The sequence below is a fragment of the Coenobita brevimanus genome, chromosome 38 (assembly GCF_032717465.1).
Source record: "Coenobita brevimanus isolate Jiangsu-jjx chromosome 38, ASM3271746v2, whole genome shotgun sequence".
In the NCBI taxonomy this organism is placed as follows: domain Eukaryota; kingdom Metazoa; phylum Arthropoda; class Malacostraca; order Decapoda; family Coenobitidae; genus Coenobita; species Coenobita brevimanus.
The window spans coordinates 49,739,343-49,753,642 of NC_136991.1; the positions used below are offsets into that span (position 1 = coordinate 49,739,343).

The 14,300-nt window shown below is 42.7% G+C and overlaps 1 protein-coding gene across 3 annotated transcripts in view; it reads left to right on the plus strand.

The window, feature by feature from the left end:
- Positions 1-12,854, plus strand: part of LOC145396520 (uncharacterized) — a 23,525-nt gene extending 10,671 nt beyond the window's left edge. For all 3 annotated transcript variants that reach the window (XM_080269896.1, XM_080269897.1, XM_080269895.1), the window contains exons 2-3: positions 8,087-9,259; positions 10,409-12,854. In XM_080269896.1, the coding sequence (XP_080126022.1) occupies positions 8,656-9,259; positions 10,409-11,130 (1,326 nt within the window). In that variant the 5' untranslated portion in view covers positions 8,087-8,655 and the 3' untranslated portion in view covers positions 11,131-12,854. The remainder of the gene's footprint in view (positions 1-8,086; positions 9,260-10,408) is intronic.
- Positions 12,855-14,300: the final 1,446 nt, after the last annotated feature.

Sequence of the window (14,300 nt, forward strand, 5' to 3'; positions counted from 1 at the left end):
TTTGGTTTCGTCACAATCTCGGTCAACGCGGGAGGATTACTGTCTTTTCGTACAACAGCTAAAAGTATTGTGATTCCATAAAAGTATTGTGTAATATATGTACCAGAAAGCATTAGAAATATCTTGGGGTTTGGCGATGTGGAGAGAATGGAGAATGATTGACTAGGAAAGTGTATGAACGTTAGATAATATGGACAGGATAAAGAATGACCGACTAAGAGAGTGTACAGTATATGAGTGAGGTTATGTGGTGAGGATGGAGAATGAGTGACTGGGAGAGTGTACGTGAGTGAGATGAGGGTGGGGAAGGGAAGGGGGAGATGGGAAGGTGATGTGGAGAAGTATATTAACAGCGAGAGGGGTGCGAGTTCGAGAAAGGGCAGCCTAATAGCAGAGGACAGAATAGCATGGAGGCGATTCGTTTGTGGTCACACCTTTCGAGATTATGGCGTTTGATAGAGGAGACAGATAGATAGACAGATAGATAGATAGACAGATAGATAGACTGACTGACAGATAGACACATAGATTTTATTATGTTCTGACTGGAAGATTTATTTATTTTCACAGACTTGATTACAGAAGAAATATGATGAACTAAATTAACAGTGAAAGCCACGTTACTGCCATTCTTATTCTGTCAATAACTTTTCCTGTATTCCTCTTCTTTCTCTGTCTGTCTGTCTGTCTCTCTCACACGCACCCAACCACACCCACACCCACCCACTCACACACACACACACGTTAGTCATTCTTCATGTCACGATTTGTTCCTGTTCCCCCCCCCCCTCTCTCTCTTTCCGTCACAATCTGGGATTATAATGGTGATGCGGGGGGGGGGGGGCTTCAAGACGGAGAGGCCACCAACCCCGCTCACGTGACGGGGAAGTGAGCACCATCTCCGCTACACACACACACACACACACAGTATACGTATGCTAGACACACACACACACACACACACACACACACACACACACACAGTATACGTATGCTAGACAGGTATGCACACACACACACACACACACACACACTCATCCGGGAGGTAATCACACGCATATACACACACACACATACTGACACAAACGCACACACAAAAACACACACATACATAACAGCAAACAGAGGTTCAGCCGACAAAGGAAGAAATTCAACTTATGCAAAATAATAATAATAATAATAATAATAATAATAATAATAATAATACCAATAACAATAACTATCATCGTCATCACCATCATCATCATCATCACCATCATCATCATCCTCACCACCATCATCATCATCATCATCACCACCTCTGCCACACCCGCTCTCAATTCCCCAATAAGAATAAATAAATAATGGATAAAAAAATACAAATCTTAGGGGAGAAAGACGACAAAAAGGGGGGAAACCCGCCTTACACGTATCTTTATCACCTATTCTCTGTTCACTTCAACCTGGCGTAAAGTTGGCATCTCTATCTATCTATCTATTGCCAGACGCCTTAATCCCGTAAGGGGTGGCCACAAACAATTCGCCTCCATGTCGCCCTGTCCCCCGCCACCCCACCGCCATCTCGCCACCATGAATACTGAGATGTGAGAGATTAGAATATGGTGCTAGTCACGAAGAAGTGCTATGGAAAGGATGTAGGGCCGTAGTATTATCTTGCCACTGAGCTACGTGAAATGAGCTGCAAAAAGAGGACAATCTGGGGCAAGTTAAGGTGAAAGGAGTATGGTCAGGGAAGAAAATTTTGCATGTAAGCAGAGCATTCGGTAACGCACTATAAATAAAACGTAACTTAGTGGCTGCGTTAAGTAAGAAGTGTAAATATGTACAGAGGTAAGTCTGTTTGTCTATCTGTGTGTGTGTGTGTGTGTGTGTGTGTGTGTGTGTGTGTGTGTATCTATGTATTGTATGTATGTATGTATGTATGTACAGATAGACAGATATGGATAGACAGACAGACAAAATCTCCAGACGTCTTAATTTCATAAGGGGTGAGGCACAAACAAATCGCCTCCATGTCATCGTGTCCTCTGTCATCAGTCTGTCCTTACTCCAGCCAGCCCCCTTTTCTCATACCTTTCTCCACTCCATTCCTCGTATATATGATTTGTGAGTAGCGTAAGTCAGCAGTTGTGAGCAGCGTAAGTCAGCAGAGTTGTGAGTAGCGTAAGTCAGCAGTTGTGAGCAGCGTAAGTTAGCAGAGTTGTGAGTAGCGTAAGTCAGCAGTTGTGAGCAGCGTAAGTCAGCAGAGTTGTGAGTAGCGTAAGTCAGCAGTTGTGGCCAGCGTAAGTTAGCAGAGTTGTGAGTAGCGTAAGTCAGCAGTTGTGAGCAGCGTACGTCAGCAGAGTTGTGAGTAGCGTAAGTCAGCGGAAGAGTTGAAAGCGCGTAAGTCAGCAGAAGAGTTGTAAGTAGCGTAAGTCAGCAGTGGAATTGTAAGTAGCGTAAGTCAGCAGCTGAGTTGTGAGTAGCGTAAGTCAGCAGAAGACCTATTTGTAGCGTAAGTCAGCATCGCAAATAAGTCGTACGGGCTGACACAAGACAAGAGGGATGCGCCGGAAGTAAGCACGATGTTTACCGGAAGTGACCAGGATACGGAGGAAGTGACGGGTGGTGAAGTGTGGTGAGGATGGCTGGTAGGATGGGTGAGGGGAGTGGTGATGAGGAGGAAGATGAAAGTGTGGTGAGATGAATGGGGAAAGTGTGGTGAGATGTGGTGAGATGAATGAGGAAAGTGTGGTGAGATAAATGGAGAAAGTGTGGTGAAGTGTGGTGAGATGAATGGGGAATGTGTGGTGAAGTGTGATGAAAGTGTGGCGTGACAGCGACGGGACGGTGAGTGTACTGAAAGGTAGTGATGTTATGGTGAGAGAGGTGGTGAGATGGATGGGGAGGGAGTGGTGATGGGGAGGAAGACGAGTGATGAGACAAGAGTGATGAATGGTAATGAAGGGTAGTGATAGGATGGTGAATCAGTGGTGAAAGGTATGGTGAAACATAGTGAGATGGAGGGAGAAAAGGGAGATATGGTGAGATAATGATGATGTGGTGAAGATAGTGACCACCCCCTTACTCTCACCCTCCCTTCATCTTCACCCTCACTACCCCTTCACTCACACCCTCCCCCCCTATCATCCATCCCTTCACCCTCATCACCAGTAACACCACCCTTTCCCCTCACCCTCGCTTTAACCTTCCTTTCACCCACAACCTCATCACCCCCACCTCCTCATCCTTATCCCTTCCCCTTCACCCACGCTCTCACCCCTCACCCTCACCCCCACCGTCCCCCTCATCCCCCCCACCCACGCACCAATACTGTGAGCCTCGTGTAAGCAGAGTAACGGAAATATTGATCTTTTACCAACCAAAAGGTCACTCTGAATTTTTCCCGCCAATTTCCTTCCCATGGGTCAAAAGTTCGTAATTTTGTCGGTTAAGAAAGTTCCTCAGCACCTCTTTCTTAGCGACTTATCCTCGGAATCACGTCATTATACTTTTCAAACTCCATCCCCTCCCAAAAAAGTCACTCTGGAATTTTCCCGCCTTTTCTCATGGCAAAACTTTCTACGGGTATCGACTACGGAATCATCTGTTTATCTGAGGAAGAGAAATACCACGAGAAAACAGGAAATAACCAGAGAAAAAGACGATTATAATAAAAATAACGCTAAATAACACGAAAAAAAACAAAAACAAGAAACAGCACGAACAATTCCAACACAACGAAACAAGCAAGAACACGAGAAAATGACATACTAAAAAAACACTAAATAACACGAACAAATCCTACATCACACAGAAAAACTAAATAACTTGAGGAAAAGACGATATAACACAAATATACGAAACACACGAACTCTTCCGATGTAAAAGAAAAAAAAACACGAAACACGAATGGGACAAAATCTAAGGTGACGACGGAATATTAATAGGAAAGGTACTTATTTGTTTTCCTTGATGATACCAACACTGGAAAGCGTTGGAGACATTTCGTGTTTCTTTTTTCGTGTGGATATCAACATACCTACGAATCACATGCAACAAGTGACTGTGTGTGTGTGTGTGTGTGTGTGTGTGTGTGTGTGTGTGTGTGTGTGTGTGTGTGTGTGTGTGTGTGTGTGTGTGTGTGTGTGTGTGTGTGTGTGTGTGTGTTCCGAATCACTTAAGTTATGTGTTCCCAGAATTTGTTACTAAGCTACCGTATTCACAAATCGCACTTACCGATCAATTTCCCTCTCGTAACTTACCAGTCAATTCCCTGCGTGAATATGATTTGTATTTGCAGACAGAAAGACAGACAGACAAGTAGATACAAAGACACAGAGTGGTGAAGTAGGTGGTAGTGTGTGAAGAGGTAATATATGTGACGAATGGAATGTTTTAGACAGGCAGACAAATAGACAGAGAGACAGATAAGACACACCTAAACAGTATAGTAAATTATGTGCTATTATGCAAAGACGTAAAGAAGTGTTAATATAAGTGTTGGATGGAATGTTAAGGGAAAATGATACCGAGTTGTCAGGTGAGGGAACAGATGTGAGACTCGTGGACCCACCTGCGTTGTCCCCCTTACCCCCCCTCACCCCTCCCCTCCCTCATCGGATATCCCCCTTCCCTACCATCTCCCCCCCCCCTCCATCGCTTCCCTCCTTCCTTCCCCTCCCACCCACAACCGGCTTCTCCTTCCACACCGCCCACCCTTCCTATCTCTTTTACCATATACCTTTGCTAACTCACTCTGCTTCACCTTCCCCCCATCCATCACCCCGACCTTTCTTCCTTCCCCTACAATCATCCCACCCCTTCTCATCCCTTACCCTCCAAACCTTCCCCAGCCCACTTGCTGCCTATCCCACCAATCCATTCTATCCTACCTCTCCCCCAAACACCCACTAACTCCTCTCCATATCTCACCAAAGCACCATTCTACCTCTCCTTCTACCCCTCTCACATACCACCCCTTCCCTCGATCCTTCCCACCCACCAACCATCCCCCTCTAATTCCCTTCCCCTCCCATCATTCCCACACCTGCTCCCTCTCCCCCTCAACATCACCTACTCCAAGCCTTACCCTCCCTCCCCTACTCTCATTTTCACCTCATCCACACCTGTTGCTTAACCTATTTCCTGTCCTCGTTTCCATCCCTGCTTCCACACTCGCTCCATTTCTTCACTAGCTTCCTCCTAATTTTATATCAGATTTTTCACACTTACCAGACCCATCTCCACATCCAACCCTTCTTCTATAACTTCCACCTGACCTATCCGGATCCCACACCTTCCACACCGATCATTTCCCTCAATAACTTCCACCTGACTTATTCTAATTCCACACCTTCCACACCTGCCTCCACCCATCCACACACACATACCACTTCGTCACCTTCACCCTCCATCCTTTGTTTTGTTTCGTCCACTCCCCTTTGTTTGTACTCTACATCGTCCTCCCCTTCCCTGTTTCCGGTTTGTTCTCTAAACGCCCTCTCTCTGTTTTACATAGTCTCTCTCTGTCTCTCTCCTTACAAACTCGTGCTGGGTAACAATTATCATTTTCCTCATACTATCCATTCAATAACCCATAACTCACACTCCAGCACACTCACGCCCACTCCTGCCTCACCCACGCCTCATGCTTCACCCTAACACTCACTTCCCTCCCCTGACTCATTCTTTTATCCTCACACTCACTTTCCGCCATCTCTTTTCCCACTCACACCTCATCAACCCACTTCACATCCACAAATATCCAACCACACCTTATCCACCACCTCCATACTCACTTCCCATCCACTCCTGCTCCATCCCCATCACATGCACCATCCTTATTCTCACTTCCAACCTATTCTTGCCCTATCCACACCTCATAATCCACTCCAATACTCATTTCTCTTACACTCTTCCTCTATCTACATTTTATACCCTACTTATACACTCATTTCCGTCTCACAGGCATCCACCCCACCACAAACACCATCCCACATCCACTTCCCACCCACACACACCCATCCCTAACACATACACCGCCCTGCACTCACTTCCCGCCCACATACACCCATCCCTAACATATACACCGCCCTACACTCACTTCCCACCCACATACATCCCTTCATACCTCATACACATCCACCCACAGCCCAAACGCCCCCCCTACCGCACTCATTCCTCATACACATCCATCCATCCACCCACACATACGCACCCGGACTCACTTTCAACTCTCTCTCTCTCTCTCTCTCTCTCTCTCTCTCAGAAACCCGTGCACGTGGTGGCTTTATCTTGGCGACGGGATGGAAGTTGGAGAGCTTTATCTTTCCCCTTCTCTCTCTCTTCCCCTGAAAATAAACTAAAGTCATGCAGTTCGCTATTTTCTTTTAACTACTGTATTATAATTTTATGCTTACTGGACGAGGTGATTACACGCTGTCCCAGAAAATGAGAGAGTAATTTCAGGATGACTCTTCGTGTGTTGCGGCCATACATATAAATACTGCTGATAGACAGATAAAAAAGGTAGAAAGACAGACATCGGTAGACAGAGACGGATATAGAGACCGACAGACATAGAGAGACTGACAGACAGACAGAAATTTACATAATGATATACACAGATTGATAACAGATAAACATAAATGGATATAGACAGATACACGGAAAAATAGAAAGCTAAAAGTTGCCAGACAGGAAATGGGAGGGTGTGGCCGAGGGGAATCTGGTGGTATATGGTGGAGGCCTGGCAATACCCGCATACACACACACACACACACACACACACACACACACACACACAGGCTCTCTCTCTCTCTCTGGTAGGGAAAAGCTCTCTCTCTCTCTGACAGGGAAACACACGCACACAACCCCCACTCTCATTATCTGGTAAGGGAACACACACACACACACACACACACACACACACACACACACACAAAACTGCATAAGAAGAGAGGTGATAAAGACGTAAGGAAATTCAGTTTCCCAAACAGAGCAACTGATCAATGGAATGCACTACCGAATGAAATAGTGTATGCCGAAACAATTCACAAATTTAAGGATATGTACGATAAATATGGTTTAAGACACGGGACAGTACGAGCTTGACTCATTCCTGTAAAGATACAATTAGGTAAGAACACACACACACATCGATTCTTTCGTGATGCAATGGCAATGTCTCGTTCCACTTCCTATTCACTTAATAATTCAACCATGTAATTTTTTGGGACCTTGCCGTTACATCATCGGTTTTCTGTGATATAATAATTTGTTCTCTGAGAAGGGAGTTTTTATTTTTGCTATTAACTGAAGTTGGAAATCTTTGGTTAGTCACGTGTTAATATTTTTACGGGGATGTTAATGTGGGAGAGAGAGAGAGAGAGAGAGAGAGAGAGAGAGAGAGAGAGAGAGAGAGAGAATTATCAATTTAAGTAATAAATGGAGCTAAACTGTACTTATAATTTTCATGCGAGTACACATATTTTACTGAATCTGAAAGAGGTACTTCTGTCTTACATTAAAAAAAGTAATAATAATAATAATAACCCGAAACCTCATGAATGTGTAAGACTTTGGCGCCAATGTTGTAATTTGTAAGGAATTCCATCTATCTATCTGCCTATCTATATATCTAACGCCAGACGTCTTAATCCCGCAGAGTGACCAAAAAAGAACTGACTCCATGTCACCCTGTCCTCTGCCATCTTGTTGCCCGCTCTCCAACTCACACACCCTCTCTCGTACCTCTCTATCCCATCCCTCATATACGCTCCTTGTCAATCTCTCATTCTCTTTACTCGCCAAGTGGACAAACCCATCTCAGAGTATTTCTCCTAATGCACACGTCTAGCACATCCACTCTACCACACACACCATCACTTCCTCAGTCATCTGTCTCTCTCCACATGCTCATTTCCACTGCTATCACTCTTCACTTGTATTCGTCCAATAAAATGTATATCAAAACCGAGAAATGCACAAACAATTATTTTTCACACACTACAATAATGTTTTATATCGCTGTAACTATAAACAATGTACTGACAGCCACTACAAACATCTCTGATGTGGTGCCATAATATTTTTCTCTTTTCAGGGATGAATAACTAGAGGATCTGCACAACACTCCACAACGCACTGGACGCCAAACATCAAACAACAACTAAATGCAAGAGAAGGGCCGAGGAAAGAAGGGGTCTAAAGAAAGGGAGGAAGATTGGAAGCCACTCACAACCCTTCACACCAAACTGCTACTGCAACACTCAAATCAGAGATACACTAAGAGACCTGACAAGAATAAGCATTGTCTGCAAAGAGCACTGACGTTCAAACCCAAGTCTTAACTCGAATCTCATAAGATTTTTTTTTTTTTCACATTCATGTCCCTCCTGCAAAATAATACAATTGATCATCTATACCACACTGAATATAAAATGGCACATCGTCCAAATGGTTCAAATCTAAACCAAAATGAGTAATTTGTGGGGCATGTTACATGCACTGCAACACGTGATAATGCCTCCTGAGTAATGACTACAACTATACACTTTACCACTTTGCATATGCGGGTCTGGAACTTGTTACAAACACTTAGGTAGCAGCCAACCTCTCCACATGCTCTAACAACACTCTTGGATGTACTATTTTAACTTGTGAGAGGGGAAAATGCTGACACAAATGGAGCTGGTGGGGTCCTCTGGGGGGCTGGGGATGGACGAAGACAGTGGGCCGGGATCATCACCACTGGACGACCTGCCACAGTACCCCTTGGAACAGGCAGAGTTTGAGTATTTTGAGACCAGTTTAGGGGATGGTGATGGGTACTATGATGTCCCTTCAACCTTAACGGTCCCTGCCCCGCTCAACACCCCAGATTACACAACAGGCCACAGCGATGCCATGATCTATGACCCCGAGATCACCACCATCACCTCCCACAGCCTCAAGTTCCCGCAGGAGTTATCAAATGAGGATGGGTTAAAATTCTCTTCAGACATTGCCCACTTCCAAGACATCAAACCGCAAGATGAGGAGCTCAAGTTCCCCCAAAGCATCATACACTACCAGCCAATGGATGCGGGTGATGAGGACATGAAACTTGAAGATGATATGTCCAGCTATGAGGAGTTCTCTGGGAGCTTCTGTGATGAAAGTCTTAACACTTCTAATGGTCAAAGTGATGATTTTGGACTAGGCTGCCTGCATGACACAGTGGATTCGGACCAAAACCACAAGTTGGAGGTGGCTACTCAAGCAGGATGGGGACAGGGTAGGTGTTTAACTCCACCACTACAACAATGATGTATTTCTGATTACTTTTTGCTGTTGACAAATTATTTCAGCGCTGGTTTCTTTCATCTGATGGAACTAAGATACTCTCACAACTCATATACTGAGTCACGGTTTTGTGAATTAAACTAGAAATACATCACCCAACTGAAGGAGTTACATCTCACACAAGGAATGTCTTACTAGTAATAGGATTCTCAAGCAGAACTGTACTCTACTCATGATTTCATCACTAAAGACTACATTAGCACAGTATTATAAAAAACTCAGCTAAAACTTTACAATATAGTAGTAATTACTTCAATTCATCTTCAGTTTTTACTGTCATTTATCAACACTATTCAAAGTTAATTACCAGGTACTGTTATTGGTGGAAAAGAAATAAGGAGCAGTAATAAAATGATACTAGTTTTGGTGGTACACAAAGATGGAATGTAGTGCCTGAAAACATGACTATGACAGAAGTGATGAATGCAGAGAAGAGTTTGAAGATTGGCAAAGGAAGCAGATGTGGCTGGGCTACATGAAGAGATGACCAAGTATGGTGAAGGGGGCAGAATGAATATCTGTGGGGCATGTCAAACTGTGGTGGAAAGAGTTATGTGAATGAGTCTGAAGCTAGGATAAAGTATGGTAGGTCACGAAGGTGGATGTGCACAGTAAATGTGTGAGAGAGTGACGTACGTTATGTGAACGAGTCTGAAGCTAGGATAAGGTATGATAGGCCATGAAGGTGGATGTGCACAGTAAATGCGCGAGAGAGTGATGTACGGAAGATGATGACACTACTGAACTGACAAGGAACAGAAATGAGTGGATAAACTAAGTACAGAAAAGTACATAACTAAGTACAGAAAAGTACATGACAAGGATTTGACACCTTTTGAAAATCTGGTAACTGATGGAATAGCTCTGTCCCAAATTTGTCTGTAACCATCATCAGTATGGGCAAGAAATAAACTATGTGAAGGTAGCCTGAATGATGTATGAATGACTGTGGCCAATTTTACAGAGCATGGTATTGGTAACTCTCCCACTTTCATGCTTTCTCTTTCTTAGTTTCTGATCCTGCTTCACCCCATCTTTTTCAGTGGGAATAAGGGTTATGATAAAGATGATGCTCTTGCAGGTGGAAGTCCTGGCTCAGGGAAGGGAAAGATTGGTCCCTTGCAGCGACGGGCACTGGATTCCATCTTCAGAGTGACAGAGAAGCCATCAAGAGGCATGGCTCTGCACATTGCCTCAGAGTTGGGTCTTCATTACCTAACAGTCAAGAACTTTTTCTCCAACGGACGGAGGAGGCTGCGACGGGCAGCAGCCAAGCTCAGCAACCCTGAACGCTCCAGGCGGGAAAATGAACGCAGGAAGGAAAAGCGGCGCCTCACAGCCCTTGCCTCAGCTGCCACACTGTCTGGAGCAGATGGCAAGGCAGGAAATTTGACTGCAAACAGGGTGGTGGCACAGAACTCCCAACCAACTGACTCACCACCACAGAAGGAATCTCCAGTAGTGTCACCTGAGAGGAGGGCACTCATGGAAAAACTGGCAGACAAGGTGCAGAGGAGTGTGGCGCAGCGCTCACTGGCTGCAGAATTTGACATGGTTCAGCCCAACACCATCCTCACCCAAAACCACACACACAAATTCCCCTCACAACCCACAATTGAACTTCTTCCACCTCAGAGTGACATGTCAGCATCCAACCTTCTCCCAAACACTATCCTGACCCCTTCTGATCATGGCCTGGTCAACCCATCTCCACAAGACTTTCTAACTACACACACCTCAGACCTTGCCCCCACTTCCCCCACACTCCTTAACCCTCACAATGACCCATGGACTCTCTTTTGAGTTCTCTGTTCCTTACCTTGATGCCCTTCAATCCAATATCTAATTTGATTTATTCTACATACAGTACATAAAGATAATTTTACTTAGCTTAGGGGAGACCTTTTGTAAATGAGGTGAAAGAAGACTACAGTATATTCAGTCCCCAGTGTGAAAAATCTTCCCTATGCTCATTAAAATTATTGCAGATATCATGAATAAATTTAAAATAAGTCATTGGATTCAAGGCGTAAAGTACTCAGGCTGTCTCACAAGTTTCAGCTGGTCTATGAAAAATGTGACATATTTTCCTTTACATCTAATTCACATGGCTACAAGTTCATTTCAAAACCAAGAACAATTACTCTGGCAAACAGTACCTGATTTCATGCAGCTTACTGTAGTCAGCTCTTGAGGACTGACCCTATACAAGGCCTTCACTCTGACTGGGGCATTCTAACCACTAAACCACCAGCCACCTATCAGAAAAAAGAAAATGAAACTGTAATTAACACACTTTGATATACTAGAGAGAATACTTGTAGAATACCAGTTATTCATCTGTACTGCTGATAAAGCTAACACTACCTTTACAATATTCTACATTTTTCACTTTACACTACCGTATGGAGCATCTTCTTAACTCACCAATCATCTACAGAACTATACAAAGACAATGGGGCTAATGTACTATATAGCACATAGCACAAAGGCCAACTGCTGATCTCCTTATGTGCATCAGAAAGGGAAAGTACCCGAGAGTGAGAGATAACTGATTTATCTTACACATCCTACTGAAACTTGTGACTCTTCCTGCAATTATTCCCTCTTGTTTTTCCTTACATTGCAATACTCATACAGAATGCCTCCCTTGGGGGCTGCTTGTGTAAACTGTCACCGTCCAACAGTCTTCCATCAAGTTATGTATCTCTGCAACTGTCTTCCTCACATTTTATTAACTATAAGAATGGAGAAATCTCTAACTTTGTTGCTGATTCAACACAGCTGTATTACATATAGTGTTTATCAGGTTAGAAAATATGAGAAAATACAAAGAACTGATGCTGTTAAAGGAAAAACAACAGATATAATATGCAAAAGATGTGTGAAGCTGGATGTGGGTGTTTCAAATAAGCTTTCAGTGCAAAGAACAAATGGTCAAAAAAAGAAAATAGGACATACATATTGCGGCATGAAAATTGAGTTCAACTTTACAGAAGGAGTGAGAAAAATTAAAGTAATATTCAGAACAGTGCACTGTGAAAACATGATAACATCAACAAACATCAGGGCATTAAAAAAAAAATGATGCCAAATATGTTCATATGGAAAGTAAAGGATGCAGATTAGGGAATGACAGAACTAAAGCTTATTAATATACGAACGGATAATTATCCTATTCGAAAATGATAAAAATAATGAGAAAAATACAGCACATGAACTTATTGAGAGTGCCTTGTATATTGGGCCATACATTCATTCATATATTATCCATGCCCTTAACTTTCCATGGACACTGCAGGATAAACTAACAAGTACCAGTAGCTTATATCATCTACACTCTGCTCAGCTTAACCTGGCCTAAATTTGCCACCTCTTTATCTTGCATGGTGAGCTGTAACAGAGATGAACACTGAAATATGGTGCTAGTCATGAAGAACTGGTTGTAGGGCTATACAGTAGTACCGTCTTAATTCTGCCACAGAACCATGGAAAACTGGTTGAAAAAGGGGGGGGGGATCTCTGTTAAGATGAATGAATGACAATACTAGCTGTCAGAAAATAAGTGAAAGCTGATGGAAGATGGCTACATCCAAAGACAGCAAATGAAGCACCTGTGGTACTGCCAATCTACATACATACATATATATGTGCATACATTCAATGAATGTATAAATGAACTTACATTTGTTGCTCATTAGGTCTGTATGATGTCTGTATGCATTTAAGGCAAAAAAAAATACTGAATGGTTAGAAAAAAGCAACTGCAGTTGATATAAAACGGGGAAAGGTGGGAAACAACAATGTATGAATTAAACGAGGTCCATGATTTATCAAACTCCATCACTAACCCATATAATCTGCAAATTTGAAATGCAGATTTGCTTGGCATGGCATGAGCTGTGACTTGTATTCATGGGTTAACCAAAAATGTTTGTAAACTGCAGGGCTGGATATACATATGGTGAGGCCCTAAGCTATGGGAAGCTGTAGGGGCCCTATTTGGCAACTGTTATCAGAGAATAAGGCTCTGTAACAATTGAACTTGACAAGAATGCCACCAGGATGCATAACAAATTCATGCAGGGTGAGTTAATAGCTAAAATTGCTACTTAAATATAAGCTATAATAAAACTGCAGCAGATTTTTTAAAAAATCGTATTTTAACAGGCTCCTTCAGACTGTGAAGTCTGCTTGTTTAGCTTATGCCTAAATCTGGCCCTGGTATACTGACAGGGACCCATAACAGGTATTTCTAGTACAATATTTATCCTAAATTTACCGGTACAGTACAGTGCTTAACAATTTAAGAAATCTTCATTACACAATGAAAAATGTTCAATATAACAAATATGATGTGTGTAAAAATGGAATTTTGTTGTAAATCTGAGGATGCATAATTTATAGGTTGGTATTCTGTTTTACAGGCTGATGAGTGCCTTATTTAATATATCATAGCAGTCGTGCGATGGATGAGGAACGGGATGAATGTGTTAATAAGACTTCATGTTGTGAAACCGAAAAATTTACAAATCTAGGTCAATGTTTCCACAATATATTTCTGAATTCTTCCACCATTATTCAACTTTCATCTCATTCTTTATTCTACTTCTCTCATGATAATAGCAGTCTACTTCCTAATGTACATATCCTACCTTTAAAATTATTATTATTATTCATTATTATTATTATTATTATTATTTTTATTAGTAGTAGTACTGCATTATTATTATTTATTATTATCAGTCATTTATTCTTCTTCAGTCTCCTTCCACACTGATAACATCTCAATGTCCCACTCTCCATCCTTTTTACAACAGCACAATTTACCTCATTAGCACAAAAGGCTTCAACATCCTCCTGCTCAGTCAATCCAAAGCAGTTACTGCACCAAATATCAGTATCCTGGATCCTTAACATTTCCCAGTGATTCCCTTCTATATATTTAATGACTGGTCACTATTCATCTTAAA